This window comes from Mus caroli, chromosome 12, assembly GCF_900094665.2.
Source record: "Mus caroli chromosome 12, CAROLI_EIJ_v1.1, whole genome shotgun sequence".
In the NCBI taxonomy this organism is placed as follows: domain Eukaryota; kingdom Metazoa; phylum Chordata; class Mammalia; order Rodentia; family Muridae; genus Mus; species Mus caroli.
Genome location: NC_034581.1, coordinates 98,197,410 through 98,220,177, shown reverse-complemented (window position 1 = coordinate 98,220,177; position 22,768 = coordinate 98,197,410). Strand labels below are relative to the sequence as shown.

The following is a 22,768-nucleotide window of genomic DNA, read 5'->3' as shown; positions in this document are numbered from 1 at the left end:
CTTTTATCTCAGAAATTGGCAACTACAGTGAGGAAGAGAGAAACATTTTCTGAGATGCAGACCAAAGAAGAAAGGAGTCTGTATTGCTCACTTATACGCCTTCAATCCTTAGCTAAGGCTGTTTTGATTTTTCAGAGCACTATCAATTTATTACATTCTTTCATTCTTCTTACAAACCTAACATTACAGTCAAACATTGAGATTTAAGTCACATCTGTCAGCTTGAAATCGGATAGCGCTGACAATTGTTGAGAGAAATGTATTTAAGGCACAACACACAGCACCTGCTCCACAGTTAGTGATCCTTACTGACCATTCAACTGCGCTACTTCCAATGAGGCTTTTTAAAACACATGCAGCTTTTCATTGACAAATACCTTTATTTGCAAAGTAAATGCTTTTTATTCAAATTTCAAAATGAGATCATTTAAGAATCTGTCTGTATTCAGTATAAAATGCTGTTTCATTCAGCTGGATGATATTTCTGGTATTTTCTTACTGTATCAACTCAGGAAAATAATGTCCCAAATAGTAGTAACGGTGGAAGTTGTAGGTTTTTTCTGAATCAAAATATTGCTATTTAACATCTCCCAACTTTAAATAATTTTCATATTGGTTTAATAGCCCTGTCTCTGTTGTCTTCTGTTCTGTACTTCATTTTCCCCTCCCACCCCTGTAAAGGGTCTCTGAGTGCACAAGTCAGTGTTACAGATACCAACAATGCTGACTCACTTAAGAACGCTTCAGTGAGTCAGGTTGCTAAGCACACTCCAGTGAAGTCTGCTTGGCAGGCCAAGAGGCCTAAAAGCACTCAGGAAGCAAAGAGTTTCAAGGAAACTTAACCTCCTGGAACCAGGCATTCTCATAACCCGTATACTCATACCCTATCCCTGAGTTAGTTTGGTGTATGGATCCATGTGCTCTCTTTTAGTATTATTTTATTATAAGTGCCTTTAGAGATTGAATTCTGACATAAGCCTTCGCCAGTGTTCCAACGTCATAGAAAATCCTTGAAGCTGATGAGCTTGGAATTCAGTAAGAAGGTTATCTATTCAGTAATATTCAAATTTACTTCTAAGAGAAACAATGAAACTAACTAGGCATTACAAAGAATGGAGCTAGAATAGCTCAGGGCTAGTCTGCAGAGTGATTACTTAGGACAATAGCCAGTCTCACCCAAACAAGGGAATACACAATGGCTTAGCTAATAGGTGGGTTACCATGTAAGAGTTAGGGAATCCCACTGAGACAGGAATCTTCACTACAGCCAGGTATAGTAGGCTACATTGTATATTAGAAGCAAGTTGGTGAATTCTTCTGACAAATGGAGATTCTCCACAGATACTTAAAAGAACAGCCAAGTTACACTCATACAAAAATTTATCAAGGCCTAGGAAATAGGGGGGTTGTGGTATTGCATTATTCATGAGAAGGTCTGCTAGAGCAGAACCACCTGGTGCTAGCTTTCACAAGGTTCAAAGGAGTAGCACAAATTGTGACTAGGGTGTGAAATCCTTACCTTTCATTAAGCTGACCCCAGGCAGGACAGTTTTATCTTTACTGTAAATATTACCTGGTTCCTGTAAGTCCTTTTGAAGTCATTCCTTTGTTTTGTGTCAGGTAACTTCAATGTACTTTGCCTGCTGTGACATCCTACCCCCTTTATTTTCTGTATTATATAAGACTGGTGTTCACTTTGTGACAATACATTCAGATTCTACACAACCTCTTGTGTTGATTTTTGCCTGTCATTTGCCGACTCCTTGTCCACCTGCAACCAGAGACCCCGTTCTAAGCAGATAGAGACCAAAAGGATCTGCAGCATCAGGCCAGCAAGTCAAGCACAGCATGGGTCCCTCAGGTAGACACTGACTCTCTCAGAACACAGTCTTTGTAAAGTTGACTATGAGTGCCTGTTCTTTCCAAATGCCAGTCCAGGCTCTGGGGACAAAATGACAAGCCAGGGTGACAAAGATTTCTGCCTTTATGGAAAGATTGGTAGGTGCCAAGGTCAAAAAGGACATGGCAGAAAGCTTTGAAAAGTGATCTGCTTTAGCTTTCTCTCAGCTGGATGCATTAAAACAACAGAAATGTACTCTCCCATAGTTCTCGAAGGCAGATGTGGTAAAGCAGTATTACTCAGACCAAGATGTTCAGTGCCACATTCCTGCCACAGGGTCACTTCTTGGCTTTCTGCATCTTTCTCTGTCTTCACTGCTGTCTTTCCCACTCCTTCATCTTCTGATTTCTTCTACTAAGAGACATGTGTTGACGTTGGGGCCCCATCTAAATGACCCAAGACAATCTCCCTATCTCCAGATTTAAGCACATTTTGAAATTACCTTATTCTAAACTACGGTAACATTTACAGTTTCCCAGCTTGATTCTTGGGGATAAGGGGAGGGGAAGTGAAGGGGACAGCATTCTGTCACTGCATTTCACCACTTAAGTAATAATTCTCACACATAAGAATATAAAACACGATTGGTTGGTATTTCTTCAAATCCTCTTGGGTGAGTGGCTTCTAGGTGGCTAAGTAGAAGCCAATGTTCCCATGTGCAGCTGCTGTAGGAACCAGACAAGGTGGTTGAGGCCTGAGAAGTGAATTACACATCAAAGATCTGCAATCAGATCAGCCAATCATGAGGTTGACATGTTGCTGTAGGCAAGTTGGTTAACTAGTGTCTCTTCCTCTGTGGGATGGGTATCAAAGATCCTTTGGGCTCAGAGATTAAGACACATAAAACATCCAATAGCATACAGTGGCTGACCCCCATAGGACCTGAGGAAATACAATAATTATTCTCTGTGCCTGACACTGCACATTTTCTGCTGAATAACATCATGACATAGTTTTGGAACAAAATTTAAGTAAATGAATTCAAAAATTCAAGAGGAACAAGAACAACTGCTTGGTGCTGTAATATAAAGGAGTCCATTATAATATGCCAAGTGTAATATCACCTTCTTCTGTGATTTTATAAAGGAATAAAGACTTTAAGAACTTTATCTTGACAATAAAAATTCCTTCACTTCCAGATAACATAAGCACAAATTCAATATTAAAATCTAATATCTCAGAATTCAATTTAAGTTGTAGAAAATTACTAGATCAAATAATGATCATAGGATTAAATTATATAACATGATTAAATAACTATATCTTGAAGTATTTTGGAAGCCAAAAATTATTTTCTTTCTTGATTCTTACTTAAATTCTACCTTGAGAAGTACACAACATATTACCATCCACTTTGGATCCAGTTTTGAAAGGAGATTTTGTAAATATAATAAAATTAGTACAATTATAATGTAATTTTTATATTTTACTTATTTTGCTTGTAGATTTAATTGTTAAGTGTGAAGTGTGTGTGTGTGTGTGTGTGTGTGTGTGTGTGTGTGTGTGTACACGCGAGTGCATGCACGTACGTGTATGAACAGGTGAGAGTTCAGTGCCCACAAAGGCCAGAAGAGGGCATCAGATTCCCTGGAGCTGGAATTAAAGTGGCTGTAAACTACCTTATCTGGGTGCTGAGAGCCAAGCTCAGATTTTCTGGAAGAACAGTTTTCATTCCTAACTGATGAACCATCATCTCTCCAGCCGCTGCTGTTTTAAAGTCAAATTTTCTTCATCTCAGCTAGATGTGGCTTACACCTTTGATCCCAGCAATTGGGAGGCAGAAGCGGGAGTATTTTGAGTTTGAGGACAGCCTGATCTACATAGAAAATCTGAGGACAGCCAGGACTACCTAGAGAGACCTTGTCTCAAAACAAACAAAAACAAAACAAAAAGAAAGAAAAGAAAAAGTCAAATTCCTTCATCTTTAAAACAGTGAAAATAGGTTGCCTCATTAAAAAAAAAAAAAAAAAAACATATTTTAATTAAGGCCCAGTAGTAAGGATAAGATGCAAATATAGTAAACAAACAAGATTATCACCAGTACAATGTTATAACCTGCACGACCAGCAAAGCCTCCCACATCATTTCCTCATGTTCTTTTAGGTGAAGCAAGGTAAGGGCTGAGCTCTGGGAGCTGGCTAGGAGGAGTCACAGAAGTGATAAAGCCCTTGGGAATACTTACTTCCTGCATGAGATACTCAAAGTGAATCATGAAAGACCAATATTAGCAAGTACTCAGATTATTGCCACTTGTGCACTCAACACAGACCATCTCCTCACACACTGAAAACCACCCTGATGCCCACACCAACCATCAGGATGCTGCTCCCCACCCCAATCCATTTGGAATTCATCCATTCCAATCCATTGTGGAATTCTGTTCCCTCTAATAACTGTATCGGAGACATCCATGCTCACTGCTCCACTGCTTTAGTTCACCATGTTAATCCAGCCTGCCACTGACTCTTAGAGGCCCAGGACAGAAGCTTCCTAACTGCCCCATTCTCATCTACACACTAATCAAAATGGCCACACAATGTGAATAGACGGTAACTCTGATGCTCAACGTCTCCAATAGCTTTCCACTGTCCTCAAATCCAATGTCACTGATGTTAATTAGTCCAGCCTGGTCTCTGTTCATACTCCGCCCCACCCTCCACTAGCCCCAACTACACTTCCTGCTGTTTCACCAGGCTCTTGCATCTCAGGCCACCTGCTGCTGCTTGGCCACAGTGAGCTCCAGTGCATAGAAGGTCTCCTGTCAACTTTACTACTTTGTCTCAGTGTCCCTGTTTGTTTGTTTTACACTCATCATTTAGCACTTATCACAAGTGACAGTCAGCCTTTCGTTTGATTACTTGTTGAAGTCTGGGTCACCTCTGCACTACAGCCTCCTAGAGAACAAGTTCCCTGACTTTTATTCATCTCTACTTCAATGGTTACAACTGTGCCTCAGACCTGGCAAGCAGTGCTCAGTAAATAAATACAAGTGATTGTAAATGTCATTATTACTAAGTGCTCGCTCACTCTGGCATACAATGTGGTTTTACCATAAAATTAACTAAGAAGTCAGCAGGATGGCAAGGTGAACAGAGTGACTATGAGAAAAATCCTATCACAGCTTATCACTGAGAAGTAATCACTGGAAGAAGCCAGGCAGACCTGAAAATGTGCCAGCCTGAAGTACCAGTAAGTGTTGATGCTCTCTGAGCACAGTGATTTCAAAATCATCTGCAAATAGGCATAGTTTCACCAGTGAAAATGCACCGGTAACTGTTTGGCCATCTGTGACTGTGTATGAAGCTGTTTTAAAAAGCACTGCCATCACTGTTATCCAGCTAAGTCTATCTTCTGGGCTTCACTCAAATGTTTCTATGCAAACTCAGAACCACACAGTGCTTCTGAACCATGCCAGTGCCCCTTCATCCGTCTGTGTGGCTTATGGACTTTCCTGATGTGGTGTCTCCCACCTGAGACCCTTCTACCTTTTTTGTAAATTCAAATTGTATGGGCAAGAGAGATGAAGGCCCTAATAAACAGTTGCTTACTAGTCAACCTTAAGAAAGAATAAAAAGCTGGGGCTATAGCTTAGCGGCAGAGTGCTTGCCTGGCTTGAATGGAACCCCGGGTTTGAGCCCCAATACTACCACATAAACTGGGGATGATGATGTAATCTTCTAATACTAGTACATGGGAGGTGGAGGCAGGAGGATCAGCAGAAGTTCAGGGTCATCCTAAGCTACATACTGAGTTACAAACCAGCCTGGGCTACATGAGACCCTGACATACATACATACACACTTACATGAAAATCATTCAGTAATTTAAAAAAGGTTTTCTTACATTCATTAGTGGGCATTAGTTTTGAATCCAATTAACCATTAATGTTCTGCATTGAAACCATATCTTCAGCTGGGCATGATAGCACACACCTTTAATCCCAGTACTCAGAAGGCAGAGGCAAATGGAATTAGAAACTAGCCTGGTCTACAAAGAGAGTTCCAGGACAGCCAGAGCTACACAGAGAAACCCTGGCTCAAAAAACAAAAGTATCTTGCATAACTCAAGCATACCTTATAGCTTCAGAAGATACATTTGAAACTGTATCAATATACTGCATAAATGAAATGAATGCATATTCTCTGTTTGTTTAAGAGGAGGTGTTTTGGTGCTGGGGACTGAATTGAAGCCAGAGTTTCTTGAACATACGCAAGTTTCTTAGGAGTTAGTCAATTGCCTACTATGAACACACCAGCAGAATTTTGGCAGAACCTGTAAAGATTGCTGCTTTCTACCTTTCATTCTTCATTCTTGTTTTTAGGTCTGGATTCTAGGAGCTGGAGAGATGGCTCAGCAACTACAAATACTGTCTGTTCTTCCAGAGGACCTGGATTCAATTCCCTGAAGCCACATATATGGCAGCTTAAAACTAGAACTCCAGTCTCGGGATCCTAATAATAACCTCCACCGACCTCTCTGGGAACCAGGCATTCACTTTGGACCCTCAGTCTGCTCTCTGTAGACCACACTTAGCCAACTCAACACAGTGTGCAGAATGCTTGGTGTTTTTTTTTTTTTACTTTAAACTTAATTTTCTTACTTATATTAACTCCCTAGTCAAGATGATTCTACCATTTAACTGTACCTCCCGGTGTCATGATAGCAATGTTGGGTCAGTTTACACTACCAAAATTGAATTTACAAGTAGACTTGATCTATATAAGCTTACTCACTTCAAAACTCGGCATGATTCTGGGAAAAGAGACATAGCAAAGCTTACTACACTCATGAATCACCATAGTACACAATAAAGCCCCATGTTGTCTTGTAGACATGTGGGCCTCTTATAAAAATGGCAGTAGTTGGGACCATACTATATATAATGCCATAAAGCAAACCTCAAAGATATACTAATGATTATGATTTTTTAAAATGTATAAATTGATTTGTAAACAGCTATAACCAAATGGAAAACGGAGGGCTAGTAAATAAAATTCATTCCTAGCCAATATTATCCCCATAGCAGGCAACCTCTGACCCCACTAGTGGTTAGGATGCAGGAGAATTCAACACAAAGACTGCTATCTGGATTGCTCACAAAATACTTGCTTCAAAAAAGAGTTCTTTGCACACAGGTACAAAGAAATAATAAATACTAGTCATTAAATATATAGCGTGGATTATTAACAACCAATGGGCATTATGAACTTAGAGAAGAAATGTAATAGTAGAGAAAACATTTATGATCACAGCAAGAAGCTAATTCTGAAAATATTTAGGAAGGAATAAATATAGATTAAAATTGTGATCAACCATAACCCACTCCATATGATGAGTCTTCAGAAGTCCCCACCCACAGGCTGGTCATGCAGGATCTTGGTTAATTATTATTGGTAATGTAGACTAAAATTACTGTGCTAATTTTTGAAAAAAAAAATGAAAATAATACCAAGTGATGTATCTATAATTTTATAAAGATAGTTACATTTTAAGCTCTTAAAAATCTACCTTTAAAATGTCTTTCTTGGGGCTGGAGAGATGGCTCAGTGGGTAAGAGCACTGACTGTTCTTCCAAAGGTCATGAGTTCAAATCCCAGCAACCACATGGTGGCTCACAACCATCCTTAATAAGATCTGACGCCCTCTTCTGGTGTGTCTGAAGACAGCTACAGTGTATTTAGATATAATAATAAAATAAATCTTTAAAAAAAAGTCTTTCTTGAATATCACCAAGGAACTCTTTACAACTAATTTTCCTAAATATTTTATCATAACTCAAACAAACATAATAACACTTCTACTCTATTAGCAGGGGAAAGATCAGCAATGAAAGCTCTGACATTTTCTCTCAATATTGACAAACATGCTATTAAAGGGGAAAAAAATAAATTGAAATCTTACTTCATACCAACTTACTCTGACTTTGGGTAAGACTCTCCGAAGTGTCTCAGTAGGATTCTGTCGCATCAAAAATGGAAGGTTTGCAATCACACTTGCTCCTTGGACATCTTGACCAGCACTTACAAGGAAAATGCAAATTTTAAATGTAAAATTAAGAGCTAAATTTTCAATTTAATGGGTTAATTTGAAAAATTACTGCTTTAAATGATTTCCTTACAATGTTTTAAATATATTGAGATATAAAAATAAAACCAGAAATAAAATTTTCTTAAACAAATCTTATGACAAATACATGTAGACATTACAGTTATGCTAACGTAAGAATTCCTGTTTATATGCATGTCATTAAGTGTTAACAATCTTACTAATACTTCAAAATTCTATTATATTTGTATCTGTAATCTGTTTGCTATACTTTATAAAATATGTAAATAATATAAATGCATTATGATAAAATAGTAAAATAATAATCACAGCAACAATTAAAATAACATAGGTTAAAAACACAATTTTGCATACACTGTAATGACTTGTATAGACTGGTTCCATTAATTGCAAGAAACTTCTAAAAGATACACTCAATTCTCTAACAGGCTACTAGGACTTTTTGGTATAACATGTATTGAGGCTTTTTTCCCCCAAAATAACCTTGGTGGTATTCTAGAGGCCTAAATACTTTTGGAAAGTATTAAAATTCTTCTGGAAAAGAATTCCATGAACTACGAACACTTCTTTCAAGTATAGCCTGAGCAACACAAGTTCTGTAAGCATGTCAAGTATGGAGTAAAATCACGCATGTGCTGAACAGCCACCAAACGCATTAAATGCTGATGGCAAACATTAAGTTACATATTTTTAATAAATTAAAATTATTCTTACTTATATTCAAATATAACTTTGGTCATCTGAAGGGGAATGGACCCGAGGGCTCATATATTTGAATACTTGGTCCCCACTTGATGAGGCTATTTGGGAAAGATGTGGCGTTGTTGGAGAAGGTGTGTCACTGGAAGTGGGCTTTGAGTTTCAAAAGAGTCACTCTGAGTCTCCCTCTGCCTCACGGTTGTGTTTCAAGAAGTAAGCTCTCAGCTATGGTTCCAGTGCCATGTCTACCTGCCTGCCCACATGCTCCCCACCATTATGGTGATGAACTCTAAGCCTCTGAACCTGGAAACTCTTTGGTAGTGTTTTATCATAGCAACAGAAAAGTAACTGCAAGAGTTATTCATGGCTTTATGAAATGTACGTGAGCTTTAACTATAAGGCATTCAAGTCATTTTTAGGTAATATTTTTGTTTCTTCAGAATTGTGCAGGTCGGTCGTAAGAAGCACAGTCTCGTTGTGAATGAAGCTGCCCCACCGTGTAGCAAGTCTTGGCCTGAGGCAGCACTGCAGACTATGAAAAACATGGTGTCGCAATCATCTTACTGTTCTTAAGAAAGAAAAGAGTCACATGAAGTAGGGAACTATGCTAACCTAGGAAGATAGCTAGAAGGTGGGAACTAAAGGTCAAAAAAAGGACTTGTCCCAGGTTGCAAGGTAATGCCTAAAAATAAACCTACATCCTAACCCTGGAGGTGTTAGGAGTATTCTTAATTTTTAGAAGGATCCTGAGATAAAAAGATCATCCTAGATTATCTAGATCTAGAAACATGAGTGGACAAAAAGCTACTCAGGACAGGAGAAGGAATCTGACCACAGAAATAGAGATGGGACAGATGTCACAGGCCAGGGAATGCTGACACTCACTAGAGTGTCACACTTAAAAGGCCAAAAATGGATGCATCCGTAGAATTCCACCAATGTCTTGATTTGGGGCTTCTGGTCAACAGAACTACGAAAACAGTATACCTTGTTTCATGTTACCAGGTTTCTGATAATGTATTATATCAGCCACATAAGCAAATACACTACTGTGTGACATAGGTGTGAGTATTGGCCCATATGTTTGAACACTTGGACCTCAAAAGGCAAAAGATTCCATGATCTACACTACAGAAGGTAGTGAAAAAGTAACTGTAACTTTCTATTTGTCTACAAAAGAAAATTAAGAAAATGCATACAATACAAAAAGATCATAGGTCATCACTAATTATGAAAACATAGAACTGAGATGATAGAACTCAGCAAAAAGTTGAAAAATGACTCAGCTAGAAAAGATGTGAATGAAACAATCAATGCCAAAGAAAACAAGGGGAATTTAAATATAAAAAGGAAAACTGATGTGAGAAGAGTGACGCTGAAGAAGAACAATGAAAATACCTCCTGCTGGAAGAGTCCAAGGACAAACACCAACCAAGCAAGGGTTTTCTTTTGTTTGTTGTTTTTTGTTTTTTGTTTTTTCGAAACAGGGTTTCTCTGTGTTGCCCTGGCTGTCCTGGAACTCACTCTGTAGACCAGGCTGGCCTCGAACTCAGAAATCCGCCTGCCTCTGCCTCCTGAGTGCTGGGATTAAAGGCGTGTGCCATCACTGCCCGGCTAAGGGCTTTCATTTTTAAGTTAAACATGTTTTAATAATGGCTGTAGAGGTTTGAAAATCAATGGCCCTCATAGGCAAGTATATCTGAATGCTTAGCCACAAGAAAGTGGTACTATTTGAAAATAATAGGTATGACCTTCTTGGAAGAAGTGTCACTAGAGGTGAGTTTTAAGGTCGTCAGGCTCAGGGTGTGTGTGTGTGTGTGTGTGTGTGTGTGTGTGTGTGTTGTCTTTGTCTCTGTCTGTCTGTCTCTCTCTTTCTTCCTACCTACCTACCTACCTATGGATCAGTATGTAGCTTTAACTACTTCTCTAGCACCACAGCTGCCTGCCATCATGCTCCCTGCCATGATGATAATGAGCTAAGCCTCTGAAATTGTAAGCCAGCCCCAATTAAAAGTTTTCTTTTATAAGAGTTGCTTTGGTCACGGTGTCTCCTCACAGTAACGTAACACTGGCTAAGACACTGGCACTGGGCCTAGACAAGACTGGCCCCACCAACAAAGAGCTGTGGGTGAGAAGGGGCTCTCAGGGCCCCACCCACCACTTACTGCTCGACTACTGGCAGCTAACATTCTGATCTTGCTGAGGCCTAAGGACTTGATTTCTCACAAGCACCCAGTGATTCTGCTGCTGTGGTAGATTTTTTTTTAAATAAAAATTAATAATTTTAGAAAGTGTATTGGTTAGTTTTTTGTCAACTTGACACAAACTAGAATTGTCTGGGGAAAGAACCCTCCAATGAGGAAAAGCCTCCATCAGGTTGCCTGTACTTTGGTCACAGTCAGGATAAACATATCACATGTGGCTAATACTTATCTGCACTACCACCACTGAAGGGACCCAGAACAATATTCTATGTAAAAAAAAAAATTACTTAATGCAGCACATACAATCTTTAAATAATTATATGATTATCCTTACCCTCTTTGTTTAAACAAATTACATTTCCAAGACTTCGAACCCTCCAACTTTCTATTGAAAGCCAAGCATGAAGCTATTCCCGGGATACAAACAATTCACTCTAAGCCACTTGGCAACCTTTTTCTCAAACACTGAAAAGAACTGGGTTAATCATCTCACTTATACACCAGAGGTTAAAAAGGAAAGAGGAGAAAATATAAGACTAAATAAATGGATTTAGGACAGCTAGCTTTCAAATTCTAAATTAGTGTTACTAATTATTTGCTTCCCCCTGGGAGATACGCCTATTTTAAAATGCCTTTTTGATGATACATCAAGCCAAGCATTTGTTACTACAATAAAATTTGGTTGTCAATGCTGCCACTCCCTCTGCCCCTCTGCTGTGATAGTAAACACTATTCAGGGGACTATGTGACCAACTGGTAATTGCCAACCTCCTCTAGTTAAGGGTGTTTGGCCTGGATCTTGTACTTCCCCATGTGTGGCCCATAGACACATGGTAAATGCTTGTTTATTTGCCTCTACTTCACACCAGCATTCCACTTCTGTTGTCAAAAGCTAGATCTTATTACCTCGTCCAGAACCTTGAATCTGTGAGCCTTTGACTTTGCTTTTTTTTTTTCCAAGAATAATACCAATTCCACTCTCATTACAATTCCAATCCCTCAGCTCTGGACTCTCCAGTTTCTAACATTAACATTCCCCCCTGTTTTCCTTCTGCTGTGTCAACCTTACCTTCACAACTATTTGTTCCTTTCACCAAAAGCATTATTTCTTTGCTGCTTCCTTCACCAATAACAAGATAAAATAATGTCTGGTATACTACATGCCAGACCTGTGCTAATAAAAAACACCTGACTTACTTCACAGTGGCTAATTCTCACAACAGTCTCAACAAGTAGTTAGATAATATGGGCTGCATCCTATTTTCTCTTTAGAAAGATAAAGGTTCTAAAGCTATATACATCCTGTTCAACTCAAAATATATGCTGTCAATCACTATACTACACACTACACAGCCTCTGTTATGTTTGAATGTGTGGATGTGCACCAGCTCATGTTAGGACCCCCAGTCCCCAGATGGGATGCTACTTGGGGAGGCTTCAGAACACTTAAGAGATGGAGTCATGGTGGCATATGTAGAACACTAGGGGGCAGTATTTTAGGGTTCTGGTCTAGCTCTCTCTGCTCACATCTGCTACTATGGCATAGCATGCCATGAGTCCCTGCCCACACACACCCATGTCCACAAATGAAGCCACCCACCACTCTACCTCCTCCATCATCCCTGTGAACCATGAGTCAAATTCTTCCTTCACTCAGTCACTTCTATGAGATGTTTGTCAGAGCCACAAGAAAAGTAAGTAATACAAGCTAAATGGGTAACCAAGATCAAGCCTTTCCTGTCACTTTATTCACCCACTCTGGCTCCTAACCTAAGCATACAGTCCACTACTGTGGAACAATACACAAAGTGATAATCAATTTGAGACAGTCAAGGAAGGAAGGTTGATATGTGTATGTATATATGTCTGAGCAAGGAGGAAAGAACACGGTAGCATGTACCTATAACCTCAAGTAACAGAGAGAATGAGAAAGATAGATGTTCAAGGCTAACCTGGGCTATACAATGAGACTCTATCAAAAAAAAAAAAAAAAAAAAAAAAAAAAAAANAAAAAAAAAAAAAAAAAAAAAAGAAAAGAAAAAGAAAGGGAAGGAAGGAAGACAGAAAGGAGGGAGGGAGAAGGGAAAATCAAAAAGATTATCTCTAGTGTCTCAAACTAGGCTACATGCTCTAGTTTATGCAACCCTTGTTCAATCCCATCAAGTGACAATAGGCCAAGACAGAAATAGGGATGTAGCTCAATGGCAGAATGTCTGCCTAACTTATAAGGAACCCTGGATTTGATCCCCAGCAATTACAATGAATCTATACTTTATGAAACTATATTCTTAAAAATATTGTCACTGCTGTGGTACATCACTCCAAACATTTAAAAGCTCAAAATTCACTGAGAAGACAGGTTCCCATGATAAGAATATTGACTGCACAGCATAAAGTTCTCTCTTTTCCTGGCCTGAACAATCTACATAGTCTACTTAATCCTAAACCAGTTACTGAAGAGAGAAGTAAAGTAGATGGTACCCCCAAAAGATAGGATGACATGTCACTACTGTATCTGAGAACCTCACTCAGTTACTATTTGACAAAGCTTGGTGGCCTGTGTTCCCTACAGAGCTAAGGAGACATTGCAGTGGCTCTCACTCACGCTCAAACACAGCTCAGAGATCACTGACGCTGGGTTTGAATTTATGAGGAAGTGGGTGTCAAACAGGCCTTGCTTCGAGATCATGATAAGAACAAAACTCCATATAGTTGTTTCTTTATTCATCAAAATCAACATTAAATCTTCAAAACATTGTCTTAAAAGATTTATAAAGGGGCTGGAGAGATGGCTCAGCAGTTAAGAGCACTGACTGCTCTTCTAAAGATCCTGAGTTCAAATCCCAGCAACCACATGGTGGTTCACAACCATCTGTAACTCTGAGATCTGATGCTCTCTAATGGTGTGTCTGAAGACAGTTACAGTGTACTTACATATAATAAATAAATAAATCTTTAAAAAAAAAGAAATTTTATTACATTTGAAATGTAATTTCTTTACATCTTGTCTAATAAAAAAGATTTATAAAGTCAAAGAACCATAAAACCTGATTATAATCATTACCATATATCTTTTAAGATAATTAATGCAAGTATGAAAAAATTAACATTGAAGGCCTTGCTTACTATAAAGTACTACCATACAGTATTTCATTAATCTTTACATTGCAGAAGAAGTGTATTTCTATAGTTTAAAATTGCGTAGACTTAGACTCAGGGAGGAGGCAATAGCTTGCTCAAAGTTATCAACTAGTAAAAATTACAGAAAGATTTCAACCTACAATTTCTTATTTAGCAAATCTCCTCAGATCACAGTTCCATAACAAGAAACAGATTAACAGTCAACAATAAAAAAAGAAAGAAATTAGGGAAGAGAGGAAGGAAAAAAAGGAAGGAAGGAAATCAAACAAGCAAGCAAGATTGCTCTCCGGGCTGGAGATGTAGCTCACAGGGGAAGGACTTGCCTAGCGCCCTGAGTTTGATCCTCATTGCCACAGAAAAAAGGAATCTCTAAGTTGATGCTGCCACAAGAGCTGTCCGATGGCTTATTTGATGACATCAATGCTAGTAAAAATTACTTTACTGATGATCCCTGATATGTGCCCTCTGCTATCAAATGCTACATTTGCAGGGAGCAGAGGTTGTGTTTGCTGTACAGGGCCACCATCCTCAGCTTTATTAAACATTAAACAGCTTCCAGCTGTCGATGGCCTCCAACTACCGAAAATTGAGCTGGTTCTCTATCATCATCTTTTTACAGAGGCACAAAACAGCTGTCTGACTCTCAAACATACATCTTGGAATTAGCTTCCCTCTCCTCACACTGCACAGCAAACCTCACAACACTCTACAGCAGGATGAAATCTCCACTTGCCCTGGAATAGAACTAACTTTTAAAATACAAGTATACCTGAGGTATCATTAAATTTTATTTTTATGTAATTTACTTTGAATTTTTTCCATTTTGTAATTCCATATTAAGATTATTTTTAGTGTTAGCATTGATGTTTTATTAGATATAGACATAAAATAAGTACTGTAAAATTTTTGTTTTATATATATGTGTGTGTGTGAGCGTATGTGTGTGTGTGTGTCTGTATTAATAATCACACACACAAACATGCACTTGTATATAGCCAGTCACAATTTAAAATGTATTCCTATTGGTGAGCATACAGGCAGAAAAGTATAATAATGAAGTTCAAAGTTTTGCAGAGTAAATGGGAAATCGTGAAGGACTGCTTTCAGCCCAGAGCTGCAGAGGTGGAGCTGAAAGGCATAAAGGTATGCAAAATATGAAGGTTCTGGAAGCTCCATTCCCTGGTAGGTTTTTTAAAGAACCGTATGATTTCCTCATTAACTAAAAACTTTGGAAAGAAAATCCTTTCAAAATGCTTCTAAAACATATTTTGGATATGTCATGGCACAGCAGGAGGGATAGATGAACCAAGATGATTTAAGAGAGAAGCTCAGACTGGGAAATAAAATGGCAAGCAACACTTGGAAGACAGAGACATGAAGTCTGGCATCTGTAAGAAGCAGGTGATAAGTAGCTACTGCAGGAAAAGGAAAAGACCCGATTACTGAACCTTCAGAAAACAAGTGGGCTGATGGGGTCAATCTTGCAGGAGGTATTTATCCAAAACTGTTCTCCATCCTGCAGCACAATCTAATAATCACCTTTGTCAGGCAGCAGTTAGTGGCTGGGCACTTCAGAGGACTGATGGGAAAGGAAGAGCATACAACTGAAATGATTTAAAACGATAGTTGGGCTTCAATAACAAGTGAACATACTTAGATTAAAAAGTGATGAATGCAATTTCACATTTGGAAGACCAGCAAGATATTCTAAAGAGGACACCTTGTAGAAGTACAATACCAGAGTTCCAGCACAGTATCTTGGCCTGAAGTTCAGTTAAAAACAAAAAAACAAAAAAACAAAAAACAAAAAAAAACCTGCAGACCAGATTTGAAAATGAGATCACGGAAAAGATGACTAAAATCCAGAGTGAACAGTATGAGCCACACAGAGAGTCCAATAACATGTAATAGTTCCTGCCTGCTCATATGACTGATACGCTGGTAAATAACACTTAAAGAGATCTTGAATCAACTAAGTCAGTGTGCAAAAGCTGAGTGGAACCATGACTCCTCCTCCGTAACGCTAATGAGACACAAAGGGACCCAAGCCTTCACGGGAGGCTTTAGGCTGGGAGTTGTTAGGTGCTGTGAAGAATGCGAATTTCCTTTACTGTGCCTATACACAAAATCATCAAAGGCAGCTACTATGGAGACCAGCAAACCCATATTTAAGAATGCACTGCTAACAATGCCCAAGTTACAGACTCAGCCTAGGTGCCCATTAGTGAATGAAAATGAAACATATGCATATATGTATGTATGTACGTACATACATACATAAAGACAAAGAAAGATAAAATTATGTCATTTGCAGGAAAATGGAAGGAAGTAGAAATCATCATCGTAGTGAAATAAAGCAACCCCACAAAGCCAGGCACTGCATGTCTTCTCTCGTGAGGGATCTAGGAGACAGGGAGACCTGAAGGTAAGAGTGAAGTTATTGGGGATATGCATTGACAAAGGAAGCAGGATAAGGAAAAGTAATAGGGAAATATCAAAGTCCATTCTATCCATGTACAGAAAACCCCTTATTTGGTAAAATCAACATGGGCTAACTTTCAAATTTTCGTACAGTCATTACTATAAGTTTCTTTTGATGGTTCTTCAAAGATTTTATTATTTTTATTTTATGTATATGTTTTCCCTGCATGTGTGCATGTATGTATACACGTGAGCAGTGCCAAAAGATGGCCTTGGATCCCCTGGCACTGGAGTTACAGACAACTATGAGCCACCATGTGGGTGCTAGGAATCAAACTAGGGTTCACTGCCAAAACAGTATGTGCTTTTAACCACAACTATCTCTCCAGCCCTTTGATTTTTTTTAAATGGCCAAAAGCTATCAGATATAGGTCAGGGAACCACTTGTTTGACAGCTTTCAAAACATTGTGCCTGGTTCCCTAAAGCTTAAGAAGTCTCTTCTGGGTCAGTTAAATGGCTCTGACAACTTAAGTGCAAGTCCCAGGACCCACATGGGAGAAGGACCCATTCCCACAAGCTGTCCTTGGACTGTCACACATGTGCTGTGACATGTGTACACATATACATGCATGGAAAATAAATGTGAAAACAATTTTAAAAAGCAGTTAGCTGAACTGTCACCACGGCAGCTGGCTGCTTTGAACACTTTGACAACTGTCCTGAGGAAATGCCACCCCAACTACAAGGAACACTTCAGCTGCTACAACAGTCCTCACTTCTGTTTCAGGAGGCTTTGAACAAGCACTCCAGACAATATGCAATGACAGTAAGGTTCAGTGAAAGAGGTGACTTACTTTACCCTGCAGCTAACCTCACTTAGAATGTCTCACAAGGGAGCACCTCCACACTGACTCATCGAAAGGCCTGTGGTCCGTGTTTATAGACCTGTGGCTGGAGTATATTTACAGCATGTGATTGGGACAAGGAACAGGCACTGTGAAGTAAGTAAGACTTACTGGTGAAAGGCTGCTCACAAGCATGCCAGGCCCGTGTGGCTATATAAAACACACTGGTCTTTTGCTTTGTTTTGTTTTGTTTTGTTTTGTTTATTTGTTTGTTTGGTGGTGGGGTGGGTTTTTGTGTTTTGTTTTGTTTTTTCGAGACAGGGTTTCTTTGTGTAGCCCTGGCTGTCCTAGAACTCACTCTGTAGACCAGGCTGGCCTCGTCTCAGAAATTCACCTGCCTCTGCCTCCCAAGGGCTAGGATTAAAGGCGTGCACCACCACTGCCTGTCTAAACATGCTGTTTTTAACTCTTTGCAGAACAATTCCTGTGGCTTCTCTTTGGTGCACTGCCCTCTGTACTGCAGCATTAGGCTCCAATAAAGGTTTGCCCAAATGGACTTTGACTGTCTGTTTGAAGTTCTACAGGTAGAACAAACTGAGCAGGTAATACCAAAAAATGAGTGAAGTCTTGACCTTTCAGCCCCAAGAATCCTGAAGCAGCAACTAAAACTTGCTACAGAATGACTTATTCATTCACACCTTAGAAGGTGGCTTAAGAGTTCCAGAGAGCAACAGGGAGCACAGACTAAGGAATGCTATAATAAAGGACTGCAGAATGAGAGAGACCACGGAGCAGAGAGGATGAAGACAGAGTTGCCAAAAGGGCATCCATAGGTCTGCCGAAGGTTAAGAAGAAAAGATACAACACCCCAAGATCAAGGGCTGCAAGACTAACAGTTGTATGCAAGAAGGCACAGGCATTCACAGCCCAAAGTAGTAAATCACTGACCTGTGCACCAAGCTTCAAGTAAGCCTCTCTGGTCTAGAAAGCTTGGAGCCATGAGTCGGTAGTTCTCAAGGCTGGAGGTCTATGGCTTGTAGGTTTGAAAGCCTGGCCTGTAAGCCTCTGGAACACAAGAGCTCAGGGATATCACACTATCTAGCTGCTCCTCTCACCTATTCATGATATCGACCCAAGAAGACCAAAGAGACCTTCAGCCAGCCATCTGTAACGTGAAAGACAGCACACAATAGGACACAATAGAATGTGGGAATGTGGGAGTTAAACAGGGGTTTAGAAATACAAAGAACCTCCCTCGTGGCCTTCACTTTGTGATGGCAAAGACAGCAACCAGGAAATTCGTTCAAAGTCATCCAACTATCAGGGTGAAAGAATAATCACCATAAAGCAAGAACCTGATTAAACAGTTATTGATTGGTCCTGTAAGACCTTTCATAAGTTCCTAAATAATTCTTCACTTCATTTCACACTTGAATACTTTCCTTAAGAAAGTCAATTTTCCTCGTAATGTTCCTCATAGTAAAGTAAGTATTTTAGGCAAGTCTACCATTTCTTTTAATAATATATAAAGTACTAATATTAAAGATAACCTATAAAAGGGGATTTTAAGCTTCACTGAGGTATAACTGACAAAATTTATATCTATTCAAGATATACAACATAGTGAGATCTTACCTCTTATAAGGTAAATTGACAGCTTACAATCATACACTCACACACACACACACACAAATACACACACAGCCATCAGGATGCTTTGAGAAATGTACAAACTGTGGAGTAGTTTATCAGAATAAAGCTAATTAACATATCTATTACCATCTATTACCTCATATATGTTCTATAACAAGGATGCAGCCGTGTTGTATAAAGACCTTTGTGCCACCAATGGACCACACAGATGACAGTGGTCCAGTAAGATCACATGGGCTATTTCTGTAGCCATTTAATTTTTACTAAGTACAGGAACAAAAACTAAATACAAAGCACGGAAAAGGAAAGAAATAGCAGAAAGTAGAGCAAAAGTCAATAAAACTGAGAACAGCAAAGCCTTAGACAAAGCTGTCATCAAAAGCTGGTTGATAAAGCTCCAGCTATACTGACCAAGGAAAAGGCAAGAAGCCACAAAACACCAACCTCAGAAATCACAGGGACTGCACTGCCAGTCACAAGCACTGAGAAAGCAGTATGGAACACCAGCATTGTATACCCCAATCTTCATAACGTAGACAAAGCACAGTAAGAACCTAAGAGACTACCAAAATCCACTGAAGAAGAAACAGACAGTGCAACCAGTCCCACATCTATTAGAGAAGTTTACAGGGTTTACTAAAAAAAAAAAAGTTTACCACTAGGTGGCTTAGTTTATAAATATCTACCCCATATTTGAGGCAAGAGCACCATTTCTATAAAACTACATCCAGAAATAGGAAGCCCCTCCTCAATATACTTTCTGAATGTTACAACAAACAAGAAGGCAAAGGACACAGGAAGGGAAAACTACAGACCATGGCCTCTCCTTAGCATGGATGAGAAGTCCTAGAGGCTAGGAGATGATTCTGTTGGGAAAGTGCTTTTTGCAAGCAAGAGGATGTGAGTTTGACCCCCAGACCAAGTAAAAGCTGGGAACAGCAGCACATGTCTGGGGAGGTGGATACAGGAGCATCTGGGGCTCCCTCTCAGCCAGCCAGTTCAGCCAAATCTACAAGGGCTTAGTGAGAGACTCTGTCTCAAAAACTAAGATGGAAAACAATTAAGAGAGATACCATCAAGCTCTGGCCTCCACGTGCAAACACACATACATACACATATATGGACATAGAGAGCAGAGAAAGGTCCTCAACAAAGCATTAAATCCAGAAACATCTAACACAATTCGTCATGATATAAGTAGGGTCTCCTGTGCATCCATATCAAAAGTCACCCCACTCCCATCATAGTCATACCAAGAGGCATCTTCCTCTACAAATGACCAAGCTGCCTTTTGGTGAATCCTTTCCCTCTTTGGAACTATGCAGTTTTCAAGCAAATATAGATCATAGTTTTTGTGCTGGCTAATTGGGGAAGGAGGCTGCATAATCCTTTCACACGGGTCTCATAAGACCATCAGAAAACACAGATATTTATATCATATCAGTAGCAAAATTACAGCTATGGAATAGAAATGAAAATAATTTTATGGCTGGGGGTTACCACAGCATGTGGAACTATATTAAAGGATTTCAGCAGTAGGAAAGTTGAGACCCACTGAACTTGATTTATCTAAAAGGAACAAAACTCAATTGAGAAAATGCTCCCCATAAGATCTGGGTATAGGATATTTTCTTAATTAGTGATTGATAAGGGAGGGCCCAGACTATTGTTGGTGGTTCCATTCCTGGGCTGGTGGTCCTGAGTTCTAGAAGAAAGTAGGCTGAGCAAGCCACGAGGAGCAAGCCAATAAGCAACACCTATTCCATGGCTTCTGCACCAGGTCCTGCCTCCAGGGCTGTTTTTACTCTGCTGTTTTTGGTCCTGCCCTCAGTGTTTTTGATGATGGACTGTTCTGTGGAACTGTGAGTGAAATAAACCCTTTCCACCCCAAACTGGTTTGGGTCACGCTGTTTCATCGCTGCAATGGACATCTGTAATAAGCAAACATATTTTATAAACAGGAATTAAAGATCTTGTGATGTTACTTTAAAGCAAATCCAGTTTATAACACATTACAGAAGAACTTCAGTGATGGGCTGGAGTGCTGGCTCGGTGGTTACAAGTATTGACTGTTCTTTCAGAGGACCTAGGTTCAATCCCTAGCACTCACACTGCAGCTCACAACCATCTGTAACTCCAGTTCCAGGACATCAAATGCCCTCTTCTGACCTCCAAGGGTACCAAGCATGCACATGGTTCACAGACATACAGGCAAGCAAAGCGCCATACCATAAAATACAAATCTCAGAGAGGATAGGAACTTCTGTGGTAGTTTTCACTCCATCAGGAGTTTAACTCCCCAGTCTTATTTTTATACTTAAAGATATAAACATCTGTATGCTACCTACAACTCATTTTGCCCCAAGTATTGCTAAAAATATAACTACAATTTGTAAAGCTCTTTAGAAAGAATTTAAAATTTAAAATTCAAACCCAATTTTTCCAGGTTAGCAAAAGAAATATCTGTGGTTTGATTGTATTCCATAATCCAATCCATAATGAAATGCAGCCACACTTTGAATTATGAATAACTACCTTAAGCATGACCTTTAATTTTATTTTTAAAATTATAATGAAAACATTTCTCCCTTTTCGTCCCTTCAAGTCTTCCCTTATGCCTTTTCCCATTCTCCTTAAAATTCATGGTCTCTTTTTCTCACTACTGTCAGTGCACACACTATTTATGTATATGTCAGTGCACACACTGTATATGTATTCCTAAGCATGACCTGCTCAGTCCATACCATGTCATTTGTATGTCTTTTCAGGGTTGACAACTTGGCACTGGACAACCCATTGTTGTGCTCTTCCCTGGGGAAGCCCACCTCTGCTGCTCCCAGCTTTCCTCAGGTGCCTAGAGCTTTTTGTGTAGAGTTGAGGCTTTTCCTATCCACTTTGGCTGAGGCTGTCCATCTTGATGGTTCACCCAACAATCATCTCTACTGGCACCACCTAGTGGTTAAAATGTGAAACTGCTGTCAATATCCTCAGAATCAAAAGGACAGGTTCTCTAAAGCTCAGTCCATCTCTTTAACACCAGGAGAACCAGGAGAAACAGCAACTGAAGGGCTTAGGTGACAGAAACAGAAGCCAAATATCTGATTTTACAATAGCAAAGTTACTTAAGCCATATTGAAGAGACATTAAGATCTATTCTTGTAGCATTTATAAACTTTAACTGAAAATGTAGCATAGCTCTAAAATGCAAAAACTCAACTCTTAAAATTTCTTCCAAAAAAAAGTAAAAAAAAAAAAATCTTGGTGACCTGTTAGGCAAAGATCTCTATAAATAAGACATAAAGAAAAACATCAATTAACCATGTCTCAACAAAATTAAAAGGTTTTACTTTTTTATTTTGTTTTGTTTTTTGTTTGTTTGATTTTCAAGACAGGGTTTCTCTGTATAGCCCTGGCTGTCCTGGAACTCACTNCTGGCTGTCCTGGAACTCACTTTGTAGACCAGGCTGGCCTCGAACTCAGAAATCTGCCTGCCTCTGCCTCCCGAGTGTTGGGATTAAGGGTGTGCGCCACCACTGCCTAGCAGGTTTTACTTTTCAAAAGGCAAGCCACCAGCTGGGAGAAATATTTGGAAAGGATCTCCAACAGTAAGCAAAGATTCGAACAGATGCATCACCAAAAAAGACTGCTTATGACTGCTTCATAAACAAACATGACCTCCACTGGCCACTGGGAAATCCAAACTATGACTATTATGAAATATCATTACACGGACTAACATGGCTTAAAATTAAAGAGACTGCTCATACAGCCTGATACATAAAATAGAATCATCACTCAAGAGCATTTGGGTATTTCATAAAAATATAAACGTAGACAA

General features: G+C 39.4%; 1 protein-coding gene across 7 annotated transcripts in view; it reads right to left on the bottom strand.

Annotated features, from left to right (window-relative positions):
• The window catches only part of Ppp4r4 (protein phosphatase 4 regulatory subunit 4), an 80,917-nt gene that overhangs the window by 47,532 nt on the left and 10,617 nt on the right, over positions 1–22,768 (bottom strand). For 3 of the 7 annotated variants that reach the window (XR_003838410.1, XM_021179275.2, XM_029484573.1), the window contains exon 3: positions 7,817–7,919. Coding sequence is in view for 5 of the 7 variants with exons in the window: in XM_021179275.2 (XP_021034934.1) it covers positions 7,817–7,919 (103 nt within the window). In the remaining 2 variants the exon portion in view is untranslated. Of the gene's footprint in view, positions 1–7,808; positions 7,920–11,203; positions 11,247–14,333; positions 14,419–21,755; positions 21,777–22,768 lie in introns of those variants that run through there. The other 4 variants (XM_029484570.1, XM_029484568.1, XM_029484569.1 and 1 more) reach the window with 4 other exon arrangements.